The 21,738-nt window shown below is 41.9% G+C and overlaps 1 protein-coding gene across 1 annotated transcript in view; it reads right to left on the bottom strand.

The window, feature by feature from the left end:
• The window catches only part of armc3 (armadillo repeat containing 3), a 107,819-nt gene that overhangs the window by 1,677 nt on the left and 84,404 nt on the right, over positions 1–21,738 (bottom strand). Inside the window, exons 15-16 of the mRNA XM_063044234.1 lie at positions 16,022–16,129; positions 1,994–2,191 (exon numbers count right to left, since the gene is read on the bottom strand). Coding sequence (XP_062900304.1) covers positions 1,994–2,191; positions 16,022–16,129 — 306 coding nt within the window. The remainder of the gene's footprint in view (positions 1–1,993; positions 2,192–16,021; positions 16,130–21,738) is intronic.

Genomic DNA, 21,738 nt, shown 5'->3' with positions numbered 1-21,738 from the left:
TAGAGCAGGTTAATAAAATAACTTTGTTTAGGTGTTCAAAGTAATGAGTATTTATCAGAAAGGAAAAACTATTCGGTAGAATAGTCAATAATCATCCAACATAGATAAGAAGTTACTGTCAAAAGCAAGAACAAGTGACACTATTTTACAAATGCTGAATGTACTGCTTGAAGAACTTAAGGAAACATTCAATAATGGCATTCAAAAGAGAACTGGAGAAAAATGCCAAAAAAAAACTGGATTATAGGATAAGTGGACAGGACAGGCACATTGTTCCCTCTAAGTTGTGAGTGTGCAAGGCCGTGCAGTAACTGAACTGCTCCCACACACTTCGCTTTTGTTGCCATGCATCTTGAATTTTCTTATATATAATGTTAATGTTAGCATTTAAAGAGCTATGCAGGTGTCAGGCTGTGTAAAAATTTCCCTGCTCAGAGCAATGGTTGGTCCACGCAGCTGTGTAAAAAATAGTGAGAACATTGGACGTGCAGCATAGTGGCCTAGCGGTTAGCACAAGATCGATTCTTGATTCCCACCGCCATCTGTAAAGATTTTGTATGCTCGTCCTGTGACCGTGTGAGATTCCTCTGGGTGCTCCAGCCTCCTCCCACATTCCAGAGACAAATAGTTAGATTTAGTAAGTTGTGGGTATACTATGTTGGTGTTAGAAGTGTGGCGACACTTGCACAATTTTTCTGATTTGATGCAAATGATGCATTTCACTATATGTTTCAATGTACATGTGACAAATAAAGCTAATCCTTAAGTCTTTTAAAAGTGCAAAGTGTAGGATTAATTGCTAACACACACAGTCAGTTGTTATTTTTGTCAAAATAGTGGCAGCAAAGTTTTACATGATTTCATGTTAATGGAGGAGGATGGAGGCCAGCTGGAGGACCACAAAAAGGAAAAAAAATAATAGATGGAGGAGGCTGTCAGCAACAGATAAACTGAGATAAAAGGGAGATTGAAGTTAGATGATGTGAAAGTAGTGGAAGTTCACAGTCATGATGATGGTATAGAGGGGTAGTCCAAAAGAATAGTGGATGCACCTTCACCAGAAGCATGACAGTGATTCAAGAAGATAAATTGAGGATAAACAATAAGCACTGGTCCTTCTAGCAATGCCCACAACCCAAGAAAATGAGTAAATGGAAAAGATAAATTGATTGTAGTGATTCAAACAAGAAGTTGCTGGTTAGAAAAGCATGAATTTGGGAGGCTAGAACTTCAGCCAAGACTTTGGTGAAGGAAAGAAGGCTGGAACTAGGGCAGTAGTTGGCAAAGGTGGATCAGTTGAGAGTATTTCTTTTCAGGGCAGGAGTGACATCAGATTTGACGGATAAGGAAACAGTAGAGAGGACAAACTGTAAACATTATTGTCAACATGGTAGGAAAGAATGTTGGTTTTCAGATGACAAGAGAGTAGAAGGAAGTGGCTCTCATGCTCAAGATTATTTCAGAGATCATAAAGGGAAATGGTGAGAGATAGAGCTGAGGCTGGGGAGTAAAATTAGTTGGACTGGTGAGGGTGAAGCTGCAACAGGTCTACAATGGATCTAATCTTACTGGCTCCCTACTCTGCTTTGGAATAACCAGACAACAGCAACATGAAGCTGCTGTTTATCTATTATCACTCACTGTTTAATACCTTCATTCCCTCAGTATTAATCACCAAGCTTTTAAACTTGGGTCTCTGTACCTTCCTCTGCATCTGGGTTCCTGACTTCCTCATCAGGAGATGACAGTAAGTCTGGAACAGCTGCTTCCCCTCCATCATCCGATTTCTGAACAGCCTATGAACCCATCAGCTCTACCTCATTATTCCTTTTTTTTTGCACTATTTACTTATTTTGTAATTTTTAGTAATTTTGTCTTTACATTGTACTGCTGTCACAAAGCAACAAATTTCATGATAGTGATAATGAACCTAATTCTGATTATGGAAAGGAAACAGCAGAAGCAATGAACCTTGGTGTAGTAAAATACTTACAGTGCAAGAGATACCACTTGATCTCTCATATTGGGGAGTGGTAAAATACTATTTGTAACTTCACTGATAAAAGAATCAAAAAGCACATCATAAGAAGGTTCCCATTGTTTGTTTTTCTCTTCCTCCTCAGCCTTGGTTTGTAGAGTTTCGCCTTCTTTAAATTTTTCTTCTTCTTTTTTTCCTCTACCTTTTCCTTTGCTGTATGTCATGAAATAAAATTGAGCTCATTAAGATAAGGACAAAGATAGGGTTATAGAGCTACTGTATGCAGCACGGAATCAAACTTTTCTGCTCAACTAGTCAATGCCAACCAAGATTTCTAACTGAGCAAATCCCATTTACCTTTTCTATCCAACTGTCCAATGCCAATGGATCTACAGTAGGCGATCGCTTAAGGAGGCTGGAGTCAAGACAAAGCTCTGTCATTACCACAACACTTCTCTCAATTTTCCCCTAACAAACTTCCAGAAGGAGTGGAGCTAATCTTCGGAAGTAATGGGAAATATTGATATCTCTGATGACAGCCCAATGGTTAATTCTGGTCTAAGGCATTTGTTGCCTTGAGAATTGTTTTGAGTCATATCTCTACAGTTCAAAATTCATTTAACAAGATTCAAAGTTGTCTTTCATTGATATGATAAAAAAAGTTTGTTTTATTTATTAATTTCTCAGGTTCTGTGCATCACTGGCAAGAGTTGGAATTCATTACCCAATCTCTATTGCCTCTTAACCAAGTGAATGGCTTGCTAGGCTATTTCAGATTACTTTAATAGTCAAATATATTACTGTGGGTCTGGAGTCACATACTGATCAGGCTGGATAAGAACGGCAGATTTTCTCCCCTGAAGAATGTCTGTCTTCTGCTTAGACCATTGTAGATGACAAACACAGGAATCCATGTACTTGAATCTCTAACTGAACTGCCTATGAAAAATCTGTAGGTGAACTTAATAGAATTAACTGCAAATATCACTGCTAATTCAAATTCAAAGTAAATTTATCTTCAAAGTACATATATTTACCATCTATGTAAGATGATGGGACATTCGAGAGACTCTGAGACTTTTACTATGCCATGATCTGTTCTTATCAAATTACGGTATTGCTTTGCACTGTTGTAACTATATGTTATAATTATGTGGTTTTTGTTAGTTTTTAAGTCGGTTTGTCATGTGTTTTCATGATATCGTTCTGGAAAAACATTTTTATCATTTCTTAATGCATGCATTACTAAATGACAATAAAAGGGGACTGCGTGTCCTCATAATCATAATAATAATAATCATTATCATAATATGTCACCCCATAAAACGCTGAGATGCATTTCCTTATGGACAATCACAGTAAGTACAAGAAATACAATAGAATCAATGAAAGGCCTTACCAACAGGACGGTCAAACAATCAATGTGCAAAGGACAACACACTATGCAAATACAAAAGAGGAAAACATAACAAAAATAAATAAATAAACAACAAATATTGAGAACATGAGATGAACAGTCTTTGAAAGTGAGCCCGTAGGTTGTGGGATCAGTTCATTGATGGGACAAGTGATGTTATTTGCTCTGGTTCGATTGCCTGGTGGTTGAGGAGTAATGACTGTTCCTGAACCTGGTGGTGTGGGATCTGAGGCTCCTGTACCTTCTTCTTGAAGGCAGTAGTGAGAAGAGAGCATGGCCTGGGTGGTCGGGATCCTTGATGGTGGATGCTGCTTTCCTCAACAGTGCTCCAGGTAGATGTGCTCAATGGTGGAGAGGACTTAACTGAGATGGACTGGATCATATCCACCACTTTTGTAGGCTTTTCCATTCAAGGGCACTGGTGTTTCCATACCAGGCTGTTATGCAACCAGTCAATATACTTTCTACCACACATCTATAGAAGTTGAAATGAACTTGCTCTCATTAGATGAATAATCACTTCACAATGGAACAATTGCCCATTAAAAAGTTCAGGACAAGGAATCCATCCTAAAATATTCCTGTGGAACTGAATAGGACCATTGCACTTCAGTATATTTTTAAAGTTGCTGTTGATGAAGCTAATATTTTTGCAAGGCACACATTTATTTTGTCTCCATTGTTGCCCTGACAAAATGGTGATATCTCTTCTTAAAATGATGTGGTTTCGAGTTGTAAAGGTCCTGTCGTAACATGATTAAGTGGCTGTTTCAAGATTATAATACCAAAATGGCAAAAGATTGATCAGATTATGATTTAACATTTATACCAAGGCCTTCCAACTGACTGAGGGCAGAAGCTTGGCGAGAGTGAGGAGTGATTGTTACAGATTCTTCAGTAGGTTGCTGATACACAACACGCAGATGGTAAACACAGCAGCCATGATATGCTGGTGGTGAATGGTAGTACATTCAGGAAATGGATGACATGATGTTGAGATTCTAGAATGTTTTTGAATGATGTTGAGGTACTAGAATGTGTTTGCAACTTCACCCACCTAAGCACACACAAGGTAGTTCATCACACTTAGAAAAGATAGAAAAGGCATGTAAAAAGGGTATTGTTACGATTGTCACATGGAGTTTCAATATGCGGGCAGACTGAGAAAATCAGGTTGGTTCTACATCCCAGGAGAGGGAATTTGTAGAATGCCTTCAAGATGGCTTTTTAGTTCAGTCCGCGAGAGAAAAAACAACAATTCTGGATGGGGTTTTGTGTAATGAACCAGATTTGATTTGAGAGACTAAGGTAAAGGAACACATAGGAGACGGTGACCATAATGTAATAGAATTCACCCTGCAGTTTGAAGGGGGGGAAGATAAAATCAGATGTATCAGTATTATAGTGGAGTAAAGAGAATTACAGAGGCATGAGAGAGGAACTGGCCAAAGTTGATTGGAAGGGGCCACTACCAAGGATGACAATGAAACAGAATGGCTAGAGTTTCTCAGGGAAATTTGGATGCTGCAAGATAGATACATCCCTAAGAGGAAGTATTCTAAGGGAGGACGATGCAACCGTGTCTGACAAGGGAAGGCATATAATAACGATAAAATTACTGGAAAATTTGAGGATTGGGAAGCTTTTAAAAACCAACAGAAGACAACTAAAAGAATCATAAGGAGAGAAAAGATTTAATATGGTAAGCTAACTAATAATATAAAAGATATATCAAAAGTTTTTTCAGATATATAAAGAGCAAAAGAGAGGCAAGAGTAGAAATTGGACCATTAGAAAATGACACTGGAGAGTTAGTAATGGGGGAGGGGGGGAAACAAAGAAGTAGTGGATGAACTTAATAAGTACTTTGCATCAGTCTTCATTGTGGAAGGCACTAGCAGTATGCCAGAAATACGAGAGATGTCGGGAGGGGTGCAGAAGTGAGTATAGTTGCTATTACTAAGAAGAAGGTGCTTGGGAAGCTGAAAGGTTTGAAGTAGATAAGTCACCTAGACCAGATGAACTGCACCTCAGGATACTGAAAGATGTAGTGAAGAGATTGTGGAGGCATTAGCAATAATCTTCCAAGAATCACTACATTCTGGAATGGTTCTGGAGGCCTGTACAATTGCAAATGTCACTCCACTCTTCCAAAAGGGAGGGAGGAAGAAGAAAGGAAATTATAGACCAGTTAGCCTGATTTCAGCAGTTGGGAAGATGTTGGAGTCTATTACTAAGGATGAGGTTTTGTTGTGATCAGAGGCACATGATAAACTAGGCCAAACTCAGCATGGCTTCCTTCAGGGGAAGGTTTGCCTGACAAATCTGTTGGAACTCTTTGAGGAAATAACAGGCAGGATAGACACAGGACAGTCAGTGGATGTTGTTTATTTGGATTTTCAGAAGGCCTTTGACAAGGTTCCACACAGGAGGCTGCTTAACAAGATAAGAGCACAACGTATTCCAGGAAAGATACTAGCATGAACAAAAGATTGGCTGACTGGCAGGAGGCAAAGAGTGGGAATAAACGGGCCTTTTCTAGTTGGCTGCCGGTGACTAATGGTGTTCAGTAGGGGATAGTAACGGGACAGCTTCTTTTCCCACTATATGTCAACAATTTAAATGAAGGAATTGATGGCTTTGTGGCCAAGTTTGTAGATGATATGAAGGTAGGTGGAGGAGTAGGTTGTGTTGAGGAAGCAGAGTCTGCAGAATGACTTGGACAGATTGGCAAAAAAGTGACCGATGGAATATCGTGTATGGAAGTTTATGGTCATGCATTTCGATAGAAGGAATAAAGGCAATGACCGTCTTCAAAATAGAGAAAAAATTCAAAACTCAGAGGTGCAAAGGAACTTAGGAGTCCTTGTGCAAGATTCCCTAAAGGTTAACTTGCAGGCTGAGTCAGTGGTAAGTAAGGAAAATGCAATGTTATCACTTATTTCACAGAAGTATAAAAAGAAGGATGTTTTGCTGAGACTTTGTAAGACATTAGTGAGACAGAACTTGGGAGTCTTGGGAGCAGTTTGGGGAGTCTTGTCCAAGATGTGCTGGCATTGAAGAGGGTCCACAGGAGGTTCACAAGAACGATTCCAGGAATGAAAGGGTTAGTGTATGAGGTGCATTTGACAGTTCTGGGCCTATATTTGCTGGAGTTTAAAACAATGGTTTGGGGGGGAATTTCACTGAAACCTATCAAATATTGAAAGGCCTGGAGATGTGGATGTGGAGAGGATGTTTCCAATAGTGGAGGAGTCTAGGAACAAAGGGTACCAGCTTCAGGATAGAGGGACATCCAATTAGAACGGAGATGAGGAGCAATTTCTTGAGCCAGAGGGTAGTGAATCTGTGGAATTCATTGCCACAGATAGCTGTGGCGGCCACGCCATTGAGTAAATTTAAAGTGGTGGTTGATAATTTCCTGATTAGTCAGGGTGTCAAAGCTAAAGAGGAAAAGACAGAACAATGGGGTTGAGAGGGAAATTAAATCAGCAATGATGGAATGGCATAATCCTGCTCCTATATCTTATGGTCTTATAGGTGATACTGAGATTTTGGGGAGTCGTGAGGTAACCCACTCCCAGAGGAAACCCAGGTCTCTAATAGCCACAGAATACTATCCTGTGAGAATGGTGCAGCAGAGCTTAAGGACAGAGGTAATGATCCAGAATAATGAAGATGGAGGAAGGATTTAGTAATGCCAAAGCTTTTAGGATGAAAGTTGGCCAAAGTTCAATGGAACAATACCCTAGCAGGGATGACAGTGGAACAGCAATGGCAAGTGTTTCTGGGAATAATGCGGAAGGTGCAGGATCAGTTCATTCCAAAGAGGAAGAAAGATCCTAAGGGAAGTAAGGGGAAGCCGTGGCTGACAAGGGAAGTAATGGACAGTATAAAAATAAAAGAGAAGAAGTATAACATAGCAAAGACGTGAGGGGAGCCGGAGGATTGGGAAACTTTTAAAGAGCAACAGAAGGTAACTAAAAAGGCAATACGTGGAGAAAAAATGCGGTACGAAGGTAAACTAGCCGAGAATATAAAGGAGGATAGTAAAAGCTTATTTAGGTGTGTGAAAAGGAAAAAAATAGTTAAGACCAAAATTGGGCCCTTGAAGACAGAAGTGGGTGAATTTATTATGGGGAACAAGGAAATGGCAGACGAGTTGAACAGGTACTTTGGATCAGTCTTCACTGGGGAAGACACAAACAATCTCCCAGATGTAATAGTGACCAAAGAACCTAGGGTAATGGATGAACTGAAGGAAATTTATATTAGGCAGGAAATGGTGTTGGATAGGCTGTTGGGTCTGAAGGCTGATAAGTCCCCAGGACCTGATGGTCTGCATCCCAGGGTACTTAAGGAGGTGACTTTAGAAATCGTGGACGCATTGGTAATCATTTTCCAATGTTCTATAGATTCAGGATCAGTTCCTGTGGATTGGAGAGTGGCTAATGTTGTCCCTCTCTTCAAGAAGGGAGGAAGAGAGAAAACAGGGAATTATAGACCGGTTAGCCTGACGTCGGTAGTGGGAAAGATGCTGGAGTCAATTATAAAAGATGAAATCACAACACATCTGGATAGCAGTAACAGGATTGGTCTGAGTCAGCATGGATTTATGAAGGGGAAATCGTGCTTGACTAATCTTCTGGAATTTTTTGAGGATGTAACTATGAAAATGGACAAGGGAGAGCCAGTGGATGTAGTGTACCTGGACTTTCAGAAAGCCTTTGATAAAGTCCCACATAGGAGATTAGTGGGCAAAATTAGGGCACATGGTATTGGGGGCAGAGTACTGACATGGATTGAAAATTGGCTGGCTGACAGAAAACAAAGAGTAGCGCTTTACGGATCCCTTTCGGAATGGCAGGCGGTGACTAGTGGGGTACTGCAAGGTTCAGTGCTGGGACCGCAGCTGTTTACAATATATATTAATGATTTAGATGAGGGAATTAAAAGTAACATTAGCAAATTTACCGATAACACAAAGCTGGGTGGCAGTGTGAAATGTGAGGAGGATGTTATGAGAATGCAGGGTGACTTGGACAGGCTGGGTGAGTGGGCGGTTGCATGGCAGATGCAGTTTAATGTGGATAAATATGAGGTTATCCACATTGGTGGTAAGAACGGGAAGGCAGATTATTATCTAAATGGAGTCAAGTTAGGAAAAGGGGAAGCACAACGAGATCTAGGTGTTCTTGTACATCAATCACTGAAAGCAAGCATGCAAGTACAGCAGGCAGTGAAGAAAGCTAATGGCATGCTGGCCTTCATAACAAGGGGAATTGAGTATAAGAGCAAAGAGGTCCTTCTGCAGCTGTACAGGGCCCTGGTGAGACCACACCTGGAGTACTGTGTGCAGTTTTGGTCTCCAAATTTGAGGAAGGATATTCTTGCTATTGAGGGAGTGCAGCGTAGGTTCACAAGGTTAATTCCTGGGATGGCGGGACTGTCATATGTCGAAAGATTAGAGCGACTGGGCTTGTATACTCTGGAATTTAGAAGGCTGACAGGGGATCTTATTGAAACATATGAGATTATTAAGGGATTGGACACACTGGAGGCAGGAAGCATGTTCCCACTGATGGGTGAGTCCAGGACCAGAGGCCACAGTTTAAGAATAAGGGGTAGGCCATTTAGAACAGAGTTGAGGAAAAACTTTTTCACCCAGAAAGTGGTGGATATATGGAATGCTCTGCCACAGAAGGCTGTGGAGGCCAAGTGTCCGGATGCTTTCAAGGAAGAGATGGATAGAACTCTTAAAGATAGCGGAATCAAAGGTTATGGGGATAAGGCAGGAACTGGATACTGATTGTGGATGATCAGCCATGATCACAGTGAATGGCCGTGCTGACTTGAAGGGCTGAATGGCCTACTCCTGCACCTATTGTCTATTGTCTATTGATGACTAATAACTCGTCATTTTAGGGGCAAACGTTACTTGTGACAACCACCTCAAGCCTGGATGTTACCTACATAAGCAATGGGCTGCTTCATTATCAGAGGAATGCTAGTGTTGTACAATATCTTGAATGGAAGGTATCTTCTTGTTCAGGTAGGCACAGAAGTCTTACTGCTATTTGAAAAAGAATATGCAACTCTCAACATAACCTGTCATTTTCTCCCCCCCCCAGCCAATTATTATCAGCATGTATAAAACAAAAAAAATGTACATCTGGAAGGATAAAGTAAAATACTGGAGATAATCAGAAGGTCAGGTAAACTGCTGAGAACAAAAGAGTCAGTGTTTCTGGTTAATGCCTAATGTGCTTACTATTTCCAGCATTTTCAAATTTTGTATCAGCAGGAAGGATTTGTTTGCTGTTTTGAAATATTTTCCTCTGGAAAGATTTGCTCACATCTGTTTTAATAAAAATCGAACTTTAAAACATCAGCAATACAACTCACAAAATCTTTCAAGCAACATCTCATAGTGTAAATTGCAGTGTACTGATACTAAAACAAGCACACTTCCTGTTTCATGGCTGACGAAGGTACGGTAGTTTCCAGAAAGATAGTGGTGCATTCGATTACAGTGGCTTCCACAGGGTCAAGCGAAGGTTTTATTGCCGTAATTTTTATGATTGTAAGTACCTTCTGGTCATTATTAACTTAAAGTACTGCAGGGCTATGCGATCAGTGAGTTGCTCGAGAAACTGAAGGAGCTGGACTTGATCTGGTTTGTGCAGCTGCCTGCGTCAGAGAGGCATCACAGGGGTCAGTGTGCAGTCTAACAATGGGTGATAATCTTAGTCACTTCTATTGTGATTGCAACATCCTGCTGGACATTGTTAATGTGGAATGCCGCAAGTTCGATTCACTGATTTATTGGCAGGAGGGCTGTATGGCTTCAGTCATAGCAAAGACTAGGCCTCAGACCCTGGTGTTGCCTGGTTACAGGTAACCAGGAGAGAGGCATCGGAGTCTGAGTGCTCCACCAGAGGCACTGTGGCATGGCGCCCAAGTGGAGTTGGTGCTGACCTCCAGTGTTTGCTCAGCAGAAGACAAGCCCTATTGTGTTCAATGGCAAATTGCTGCAACATACACAGCCTCAGGGTCTTGGACTATATATATACTTAGTGTGACTGTATTTTACTGATATCTTATGTGCTACATGTGCCTTGTGCTTTGTATGACTGTTGGTATTGTGTTTGGCCCTGGAGTAACATTGTTTTGTTTGGATGTATTCAGTATTCATGTATATGGTTGAATGACAATTAAACTTGAACTTGAACATGAACTACATAACCTTACATCCACAATCTCTATGCTTCAACTGGCCCACCAACCCCATTATCTTTAGCAACAACCCTTTACATCTCACATCACCAATCTTCAGAAAAGAGGAAGATCTGGGAGTAGACTAATAGTATTATTTTAAAAATTAACGTTAAGCACCATCACAGAGAAGATATTTTTTATAGTTTGACCCAGAAATTATATTCACATCGCACTAGATCTGGAAATGGTACCAGCTTAGAATGGCATCTTGGTTTGCAGCTAATGGACCAACTTAGATGAGCACCTTGGTGAATATGAGGAGCAGCAGCTTAGGAGGGTTAACGGTGCCTAATGGCGAGCCCTTTGCTTGCATCTTCGGAAGCAGCTTTAATATCTCTATTTTCCCCTTGCAGGGTTCTTTTGAAGACGCTGACCTGGAGTTACACGCTGACTTCGGTTCTTTGCAGGAATAGGACCCACTCAATTGGCTTCACAACTGGCCTTTATTCGGCACACCAAGGGCTCGGCCTGAGAGCTCAGCTTACCTTCGGAGGGCCAAGACTAGTGGCTCTGGAGACAGGCAGATCAAATGTCCGTGTCCGGGCAGGAGATCAGTGTGTTGTGAGAGATGGAAGATCTGGGGCTATGTGCCCAGAGACCTGAGATCTTTAGGCACAGAGCTTGGAAAAAATGATGCAACGGAATGTTAACATCGTAAACCAGCAAGTTGTTTGTTATGTCTCCCCTCGCGCTGTGAAACAGAGACACCTCTTTCTCCCTTATTAGGGAGACAGAGAGCCTGTGGTATGTCGAATACCGGTGAACAGGTTGTCTTTGGAGTACTGCAAGTCTGTGCCTTTGCTGTTGCTGTGCTCACGCTTCAGTGCTCAGTGGTGGGTGCTAATGCTTTTTTTTTGCCGGTGGGGGGAGGGGGGATCATTGCTTGCTGCTGCTCACGTGCGGGAGAGAGGGGAGCAGGGGGGCCTTTGGTGTTCCAACATTTAACTGTCATTCATTCTTTGGGGGCATTCCTCTGTTTTTGTGGATGGTTGTGAAGAAAATGTATTTCAGGATGAATATTGTATACATTTCTTTGACATTAAATGTACCTTTGAAACCTTTGAACCAAATGGGCCAATGGTCCTGTTTTGTTGCTGTATTATTCTAAAACTCAATCACTCTTAATCTCATATTGTGAACAATGATTCATTCATTGTAAACCTATCAGGAACATTGAATTAGGAAATTATTTTATCTGATTAACAAAATGGATAAAATAAATGACATTCTCGTCAAACATACTTAATTAAGACAAACCAAACCTCTTTGGTATGTTTTGTTGGAAAATGACACCAAGATGAATCACTGCTGTTCCACTTTATCTGTTTGTTTTTCTCGAAAGTCTATCATTTTCTGAAATTACTATGACTGAAAATCCTCCAGTTGATTTCAACAAATTGTATGATGATATAATTCAATGCCTATTTTAAAAGCCTATATCTGTTTTATATAATATATACTACCTTTATAATGTATAACTTTGTACAGTTTGTATAGAAGTAAAGCTGACTGCTGAATAGGCCTAAAGCTGAGAAACATGAAACTGGGCACAGTAACATAGTGGTTAGCACAGCACTTTACAGTACCAGAGACCCGGATTCAGTTCCTGCTGCAGTCTGTAAGGTGTTCTCCCTGTGACCACATGGGTTTCCTCCAGGTATTCCCCTTTCCTCCCACAGTCCAAAGACATATCGGTTTGTGGGTTATTTCATCATTGTAAATTGCCCCGTGATTAGGCTTGGGCTAAATTGAGGGACTACTGGACAGTGCAGCTCGAAGGGCTGGAAAGGCCTATTTCATGCTGTAGCTCAATAATTAAATAAATAAAACATTTCAGATTATTTATTGTTGGAAAAATATAATTACGGTATTATGCTTACATGGGGAATGTCCATTATAAATGTAGAATGTGGAATTCACAATGGACATGTAATACTATAATGATAAAAAAATTAACAAATAAAAGCAGTATTGTACATGATGTTTCCTGACTTTAAACATTTTGCACCATAGTATCTGCCTATTTTGACTTCCATATCATCACTGTCTTTGCTGTTATGGAGGTCACTCAACTCCTGTTGAAACACTTGTCCATTCCTGTTGAAACACTTGTTCAGTAGACTCTAGTCCAATTTCTCATCTTACACCATCCGAAAGTTTGATACCATCAAAACTCTGCTGCTTGTATCTTAATTCTCAAGTGTTCATCCAACACCCCTCTGCTTTCCAGCCTTCAGTGCAATTCAATCCACCAGCAGATATATTTAAAAATTCAACACTTGTTCAAATGCGTTCATGGCTTCCCATGCTATCTCTGCAAACATACCCATCCCTATATCCTCTTGAGCATGTTACACTCCAATGCTGGCCTTTTCTAAACCACCCTGACCCCTACTTCCGAAGACCCATAATTCGCAGATGTGTTTTTAGTTTAATTGGTCTCAAACTCTGCAATTCTTTTATAAAAGCTCTACCACTTTCCTTTAAGAAGTTTTAAAATTTACCTCTGACCAATATTTTAGTCTTTCTACTGATGCTTTGCAACAATATTCCCAGTAACAGAAAAAAATCATTATATACAGGGCAAATAATGCTGAAGAGCCAAATACGTTCCTTCTGCCATATCTGAATGATTATATGCAGCTAATTATTTTAAAGTAGATAGAAAAACACTTAATTACTCTCAATATTTCCACTGACTATCAATCAAAACCTGAAAATACCACTGCGTTATGTTGAGATCTCATTTTGCAAAGCTTTACGGAACTGCTACAGATAGAGCTAGATAAGACAATGAGTAATGGAACATACTTTAGTCAATTGTTAAATTTTGGTTACACAACAGTATCTCTTCAATTTAATCTAAAAGGAGCATATTTTAGTTCGTTTCTAATAAGCTGGCAGATCATTTTTTGATTATCCCTTCCTACTAGTCATCGCAGATTGATATTGACAAATAACTTGGCACTGATAGTGTTACAGAGAAGATTTAAGATTAGTACTATAATTAGTTGCATGCAAAAGGTAGAGCCTAACTAGTCAGTAATCTGCCAGATTGAGGTACTGAGTTGGTACTGAAATTGACGGGGTTGAATCCGGATACTTAGAAATGTTTGCAAACAGGTGGTAAATTGGCACATCTGGTGAAACTACTGTTTCTCAGCTCCAATGAGGTGGATTCAATCCTGACCTCTCGTGCTGACTGTGAAATTTGCATATTTCTTTGTGATCACATGAATTTCCTCAAGTGCTGCAGTTTCCTCCCAGATCCCAAAGATTTTAGTGTGTCAGTGAGAGATTGAATCTGGGGGAATTGGTAGAAATGTGGAAAGAATAAAATAGGCTTGCTACACACATCAAAGTTGCTGGTGAACGCAGCAGGCCAAGCAGCATCTGTAGGAAGAGGTGCAGTCAACGTTTCAGGCCGAGACTAAATAGGCTTGCTGTAGGATTCTCGTAATAGCCACCTGAGAGTCAGTGGGCAAAGGGCATATTCCATGCTGTATGACTCTTTGACAACTTGCTTTGAAAATCTTGAGGAGAGTGATATGACCACTGATTACTGTGCAGCACTGGACAAATGACTAAGAGAAAAAATTCTGGTTAATTAGATGAATGAGATTTTGTCCCCAGTGTCAGAACAGCAAAAACCAGAGGGAGGAGGGTGGAGGGGAAGATCTGCTTCGTGGTAGGATGCTATTATAGATGGTGTAAGTTGGAGAATGATGTGCTGGATATGAAGGCTCAGAGTGGAAGATAGATGCTATGACCAGGAAACACTCTAGTGCCCTTCCCTCCACAGAACTCTAAGGAAATAGACCGTAGTTAGCATAGTTTCTTGTCTGACAAATCTCTTGGAATTCTTTGAAGAAATAACAAGCAAGCTTTTGACAAGGTGCCACACATGAGGCTGCTTAACAAGCTATGAGCCCATGGTATTACAGAAAAGATTCTAACATGGATAAAGCAGTGGCTGATTGGCAGGAGGCAAAGAGTGGGAATAAAGGGAGCCTTTTCTGGTTGGCTGCCAGTGACTAGTGGTGTTCCAAATGGGTCTGTGTTGGGACGAATTCTTTTTACGTTATATGTCAATGATTTGGATGATGGAATTGATCGCTTTGTTGTAAAGTTTGCAGACAATATGAAGGTAGGTGGAGGGGTAGGTAGTACAAGGAAATAGAGAGGCTACAGAAGGACAGACAGATTAGGTGAGTGGGCAAAGAAGTGGCAGATGGAATACAGTGTTAGGAACTGTATGATCATGCACTTTGGTAGAAGAAATGAAAGGGTTGACTATTTTCGAAATGGGGAGAAAATACAAAACTCTGAGGCGCAAAGGGATTTAGGCTACATCTACACTACGCCGGATAATTTTGAAAACGCCGGTTTCGAGTAAAAACGACAGGCGTCCACACTAAGCATTTTTCAAAATATCTCCGTCCACATTAGGCAGATATTTGGGCGAATCTCCTCCTACTGGGCATGCGCAGGACACACAGAAAACAAGCGAAGAGGAAACGGTATACTTGGTTCACGTTTGTCTAGTTACAGAGTAGAAAAACTTTAAAGGAATTGCTCTTGGCTCTTGCGCAGGAGGACCTAAAACTAAAAAAAAAACAAATACTGGAGCATATGGAGGCAACCGACAGGGAGTTCACAGACAGTATGACCCGGCTGACGACGAACATTGAAATACTGACTAACTCTGTTGCATTAATAAAGCACTTTGTTAAATGTATAAAACATTTTTAAAATAGTCAAAAAAGCTCACTTTACAATTTAACTCTCACGCCGTTCACACTGACGCATTATAACAGCCGTACGGCAGTGCTTGCGCAGTACCAAGCAGAAGCAGAGAAAGCATTGTTGTTGTGGTGTTGGCATGACAGCGTTTTTAAATCTCTCCGTTTACCCCGTACACACAAACGGATATTGGGCGTTTTCAGATTTATTCAATCTGGAAACCGTTTCTGAAAATCTCCGTTTTCGGGGGATGAAAACACCATTTTAGTGTGGACAGAGGGTCAAAACAAAGAGAAAAAGCTTTGTTTTCAAAATTATCCAGCGTAGTGTGGACGTAGCCTTAGAGTCCTTGTGCATGATTCTCTAAAGGTAAATTTGCAGGGTGAGTCTGTGGTGAGGAAGGCAAATGCCATATTAGCATTTATTTCAAGAGGACAATTGATCAGTGAATCCAGTTTGGCAGCTATGATTTTTTGATGCTAGGTCCTAGAATTTTAGATTAGCTTCCAATAAAGCTGAGAAAATTACAGTTTCACATTCATTCACTTAAAGGTAACTTACTTTAAAATCTGCAGGAAAAAAAAGTAAAATGAGGGAAGACAGACCTGGATGATTTATCTCTGCTACTCATTCTACTAGAAATATTGCGACCACTGCTTGCTACTGGAACATCGAGAAATTTGTCATCAGTTGATGTTGCTTCCACCTGGGGTCTACAAGATAAGATACAAATTCAGTAATGTTTATATACGTACTGAATGAGCAGCAATTATTATATTTGTTTTCAAAAATACTGAGCATTTTGAGAAAATCCATTTCAGAAGAAGATTTCACATCTTTTGTGAAAATTTCACAAGTTTTCCAGCAATCAGAATGAATTTCATTTCTAATATTTAACATTAACTATCAAGACATGTCTAACCAATCTTACCTCGACACATACCTCGACACAGTTTTATCACCCCTTGTTCAATCCCTTCCGACCTATGTTCGTGACACTTCTCACGCTCTTAAACTTTTCGATGATTTTAAGTTCCCTGGCCCCCACCGCCTTATTTTCACCATGGATGTCCAGTCCTTATATACTTCCATCCCACATCAGGAAGATCTCAAAGCTCTACGCTTCTTTTTGGATTCCAGACCTAATCAGTTCCCCTCTACCACCACTCTACTCCGTCTAGCAGAATTAGTCCTTACTCTTAATAATTTCTCCTTTGGCTCCTCCCATTTCCTCCAAACTAAAGGTGTAGCTATGGGCACCCGTATGGGTCCTAGCTATGCCTGCCTTTTTGTTGGGTTTGTGGAACAATCTATGTTCCGTGCCTATTCTGGTATCTGTCCCCCACTTTTCCGTCGCTACATCGATGACTGCATTGGCGCTGCTTCCTGCACGCATGCAGAACTCGTTGACTTTATTAACTTTGCCTCCAACTTTCACCCTGCCCTCAAGTTTACCTGGTCCATTTCCGACACCTCCCTCCCCTTTCTAGATCTTTCTGTCTCTGACTCTGGAGACAACTTATCCACTGATGTCTACTATAAGCCTACTGACTCTCACAGCTATCTGGACTATTCCTCTTCTCACCCTGTCTCTTGCAAAAACGCCATCCCCTTCTCGCAATTCCTCCGTCTCCGCCACATCTGCTCTCAGGATGAGGCTTTTCATTCTAGGACAAGGGAGATGTCTTCCTTTTTTAAAGAAAGGGGCTTCCCTTCCTCCACTATCAACTCTGCTCTTAAACGCATCTCCCCCATTTCACGTACATCTGCTCTCACTCCATCCTCCCACCACCCCACTAGGAATAGGGTTCCCCTGGTCCTCACCTACCACCCCACCAGCCTCCGGGTCCAACATATTATTCTCCGTAACTTCCGCCACCTCCGACGGGATCCCACCACTAAGCACATCTTTCCCTCCCCCCCCTCTGCATTCCGCAGGGATCGCTCCCTACACAACTCCCTTGTCCATTCGTCCCCCCCATCCCTCCCCACTGATCTCCCTCCTGGCACTTATCCGTGTAAGCGGAACAAGTGCTACACATGCCCTTACACTTCCTCCCTTACCACCATTCAGGGCCCCAAACAGTCCTTCCAGGTGAGGCATCACTTCACCTGTGAGTCGACTGGGGTGATATACTGCGTCCGGTGCTCCCGATGTGGCCTTTTATATATTGGTGAGACCCGACGCAGACTGGGAGACCGCTTTGCTGAACATCTACGCTCTGTCCGCCAGAGAAAGCAGGATCTCCCAGTGGCCACACATTTTAATTCCATGTCCCATTCCCATTCTGACATGTCTATCCACGGCCTCCTCTACTGTAAAGATGAAGCCACACTCAGGTTGGAGGAACAACGCCTTATATTCCGTCTGGGTAGCCTCCAACCTGATGGCATGAACATCGACGTCTCTAACTTCCGCTAGGCCCCACCTCCCCCCCGTACCCCATCTGTTACTCATTTTTATGCACACATTCTTTCTCTCACTCTCCTTTTTCTCCATCTGTCCCTCTGAATATACCTCTTGCCCATCCTCTGGGTCACCCCCCCCTTGTCTTTCTTCCCAGACCTCCTGTCCCATGATCCTCTCGTATCCCCTTTTGCCTATCACCTGTCCAGCTCTCGGCTCTATCCCTCCCCCTCCTGTCTTCTCCTATCATTTTGGATCTCCCCCTTCCCCTTCAACTTTCAAATCCCTTACTCACTCTTCCTTCAGTCCTGACGAAGGGTCTCGGCCTGAAACGTCGACTGCACCTCTTCCTATAGATGCTGCTTGGCCTGCTGCGTTCACCAGCAACTTTGATGTATGTTGCTCTAACCAATCTTATTGAGTTTTTCAAGGAAATTACCAGGAAAGAAGATGAACATAGACTTTATAGACTGTGACGAGAATACACATAGATTAAGATGTTAGCTGTCCTGTGCTGGCACCAGTGGGATCAGCAGTTGGTCTGCCGCCTGGTCTTCAGGAGAGAGAGAGATAAGGAAAACTATGGAGCAGCATTTGGAGATGTTAATGAAGGGACAGGAGAGAGTAACGGAAGGAGAGCTGTCAAGATCGGCTCCCCCTTTGAACCCTGAACTGTTTGAAGTGATGGACAGGCGATACCCCAGCAGGGGGATAAAAAGGGACAGGTTCGCTGAGGCAAGACACACACGACACCTGAGGTAACGAGACCCTGGAAGCGGTGTGTCTCTCACAAGTCGGTGGGAAGTTTTGGAAGGTCGGTTGCGGGACCAGGCAATAGACGCACAGGGTGGATAGGCACGATCGGCGGGAACCTGGTGTGTGTCCACCCTTGCCTGGGTGCCGGGTTCACCGCAGAGAAACGATAGTATCTGGAAACGGAGGGGGTCACGGTCGGTGACCTCAGATGACATCACAAAGGGCTCGCCCGAAAGCTGACTGCGAAGGTCTGTGTGGAAGCCGTTTTGAATATTCATTCGTTTTGCTCTCTCTCTCCTTCCCCCCACTGTCTGCGAACTGAACTGAACTAAATTGAACTGAACTTTGCATCACCTTGAAACTGGTCATTTACCCCTAGACAACGATAGAGCTTGATTGATCCTGTTATCTTAATTCTGTGTACATGTGTGTTTATCATTGCTGATCTGTTGCATTTATTATCCTTTTGATTAGAGTACTGTGTTGCTTGTTTCTTTAATAAAACTTTCTTAGTTCTAGTAATCCAGACTCCAACTGAGTGATCCATTTCTGCTGGTTTGGCAACCCAGTTACGGGGTACGTAACAAGACATAGACTTTAGTGAGGCATTTGACAAAGTCCCGCATGGGAGGCTGGTCAGGAAAGTTCAGTTGCTCAGCACTCAGGATGAGGTAGTAAACTGGATTTGACATTGGCTTTGTGGGAGAAGCCAGCGAATGGGAGTAGAAGGTTGCCTCACTGGAGGCCTGTGACTAGTGGTGTGCCGCAGGGATCAGTGCTGGGTCCTTTGTTGTTTATCATCTATATCAATGATCTGGATGATAAGGTGGTTAACCAGATCAGCAAATTTACAGATGACACCAAGATTGGGGGTGTAGTAGACAGTGAGGAAGGCTATCATGGCTTGTACAGTGCATAACACATGGAGTGCAGTGTTATGTGTTTCACTGGAACGGGGCTGCACGAGGACATACCCAATCAAAACTTTTCCATGGACGGCTTCCAGACTATTCGGGCTGACCGGAAGTGCACTGAGAGCAGTAAGCGTAAAGGAGTTGGGGGCTTACTGTTCTGGTTAACAACAGATGGTGCAATCCGGGACATATTACGATCGAGGACCGTGTTTTTGTAGACCGGATATTGAACTTTTTACTGTTGGACTTCGGCCATATTCCACCGAGATACAACACTGGGCGTCACGGGAGGTGGCTCCTGCCTGTGGCCATCGAACGTGCAGCTCCTCCCATGGAGGATCAGACACCCTGAGCCAATAGACTGGTCCTGGACTTATTTTCCATTTGGCATAGTTTGCATTTTGTTGTTTGATTGTTTGTGGTTTTTGTATTGCTATATTTATGCTCTATTCTTGGTTGGTGCAGCTGTAACGAAACCCAGTTTCCCACGGGATCAATAAAGTATATCTATCTATCTATCTAGAGGGATCTGCATCAGCTGGAAAAACGGGTTGAAAAGTGGCAGATGGAATTTAATGCAGAAAAGACTGAGGTTTTGCACTTCAGTAGGATCAACCAGGATAGGTCTTACACAGTGAATGGTAAGACACTGAGGAGTGCAGTAGAAGAAAGGGATCTCGAAATAAAGGTACATAATTCATTGAAAGTGGTGTCACAGGTAGATAGGGTCAGAAAGAAAGCTTTTGGTACATTCGCCTTCATAAATCACCATACTGAGTACAGAAGATGGGATGTTACGTTGAAGTTGTATGAGATGGTAGTTAAGTCTAAGCAACACACAAAAAATCCTGGAGGAACTCAGCAGGCCAGGCGTCATCTACAGAAAAAAGTATAACCGATGTTTTGGGCCACGACCCTTCAGCAGGACTGGATTAAAATTGATAGAGAACTTGAATGGTTAGCTGTCCTTACATTAATCAACTGGCTTAGAAGGAATGCATCTTCAGCTGCTAGGAGTAGATGGAGTGAAAATGCAGAGACCCTTGACTGTAAATGTCCAAATATTTACTGATTCAGGAGCTGTGGATTAGTACAGGAATATTGCAATGGTTAAACCCCAACTTACAAAAGTATATTAGGATAAACCAAATAACTTAAATACTCTCTGATACCAGCCAATAATTCAGATAAACAATGGACAAAGGCTAGCTGAAAACAGCACCAAGCATACCCAAGAACGATGAGCTGCAATTCAGAACTACTCGCATGCTAAAGAACAAAAGAAGCATGCAATAGACAATGTGGAAAATCTGTTTACACCAAACAGGACAAATCCAACATGGTTAATTACTACTCAGTCACCGCTCAATCATCAGTAAAATGATGGAAGCTGTCATTGACACTTGGCTACAGACATTCAGACCCTGTCATTGATGTTTCCAGTCAGAGCTATGATTCGATATTTTGCTTGTGATGTAATTTAACTCTGTCTATTACATGCTTCTTCATTTAGATTACAAGTAATTTCGTATTGCAGCTTCACTAAGCAGCACCTCATCTACTTCAGGATGTAGGAGTAACTGTGTCGTCATCAAGGCTGCACTTAACAAAATATGCCATTAATGCATTCCGGTAAAACTGAAGTCATGGGAAAATATTTCAGTGACTGGAATCTACCTCACACAGGAAAAGGATGGTTGTGATTGTTGGATATGAATCACCCCAGCCTCAGAATGTTACTGCAGGAGTTTGGTCCTGGTGCAGAATAAAGTGTTACAGTTACAGAGAAAGTGTCATGCAGGTAGATGATAAGGTGCTAGTCACAATGAGGAGAAAGAGAAGTCAAGAGTCCATCTTATTGTACTGAATGGCAATATGATCAAATTTTTCTGTTATAGCAGTTCGATTATTCTGTGGTGACTTCAAAAATCAAAGTTATAGCTGAAACTTCCCAACAAAAAAGCTCCATTCCCACCCTCCCACACACCCAACAACTGACTTATACAGCTAAGGCTCCAACCCCAGGACCGGTAGACTCTGCACCCCTGACCACCAGTCCTTCGCCCTGGACTCTCAAGACAATGAGCTTCCAACCTCCAGTTCCTGGCTTAGACTCACAGACCTCCAACTTCCAGGTTTCATTAACCTCTAGGTATCGATCCCTGGACTCGTCAATCACGGGACTTTGACCTTTGGGCCTTGTCCTCCTGTCCACACAGACCTTTGATCTCAGGACTCATCGACC

The sequence above is a fragment of the Mobula hypostoma genome, chromosome 3 (genome assembly GCF_963921235.1).
Source record: "Mobula hypostoma chromosome 3, sMobHyp1.1, whole genome shotgun sequence".
Classification (NCBI taxonomy): Eukaryota; Metazoa; Chordata; class Chondrichthyes; order Myliobatiformes; family Myliobatidae; genus Mobula; species Mobula hypostoma.
The sequence above is the reverse complement of the archived record's forward strand: the minus strand, read 5'-3'. Positions and strand labels throughout refer to the sequence as shown.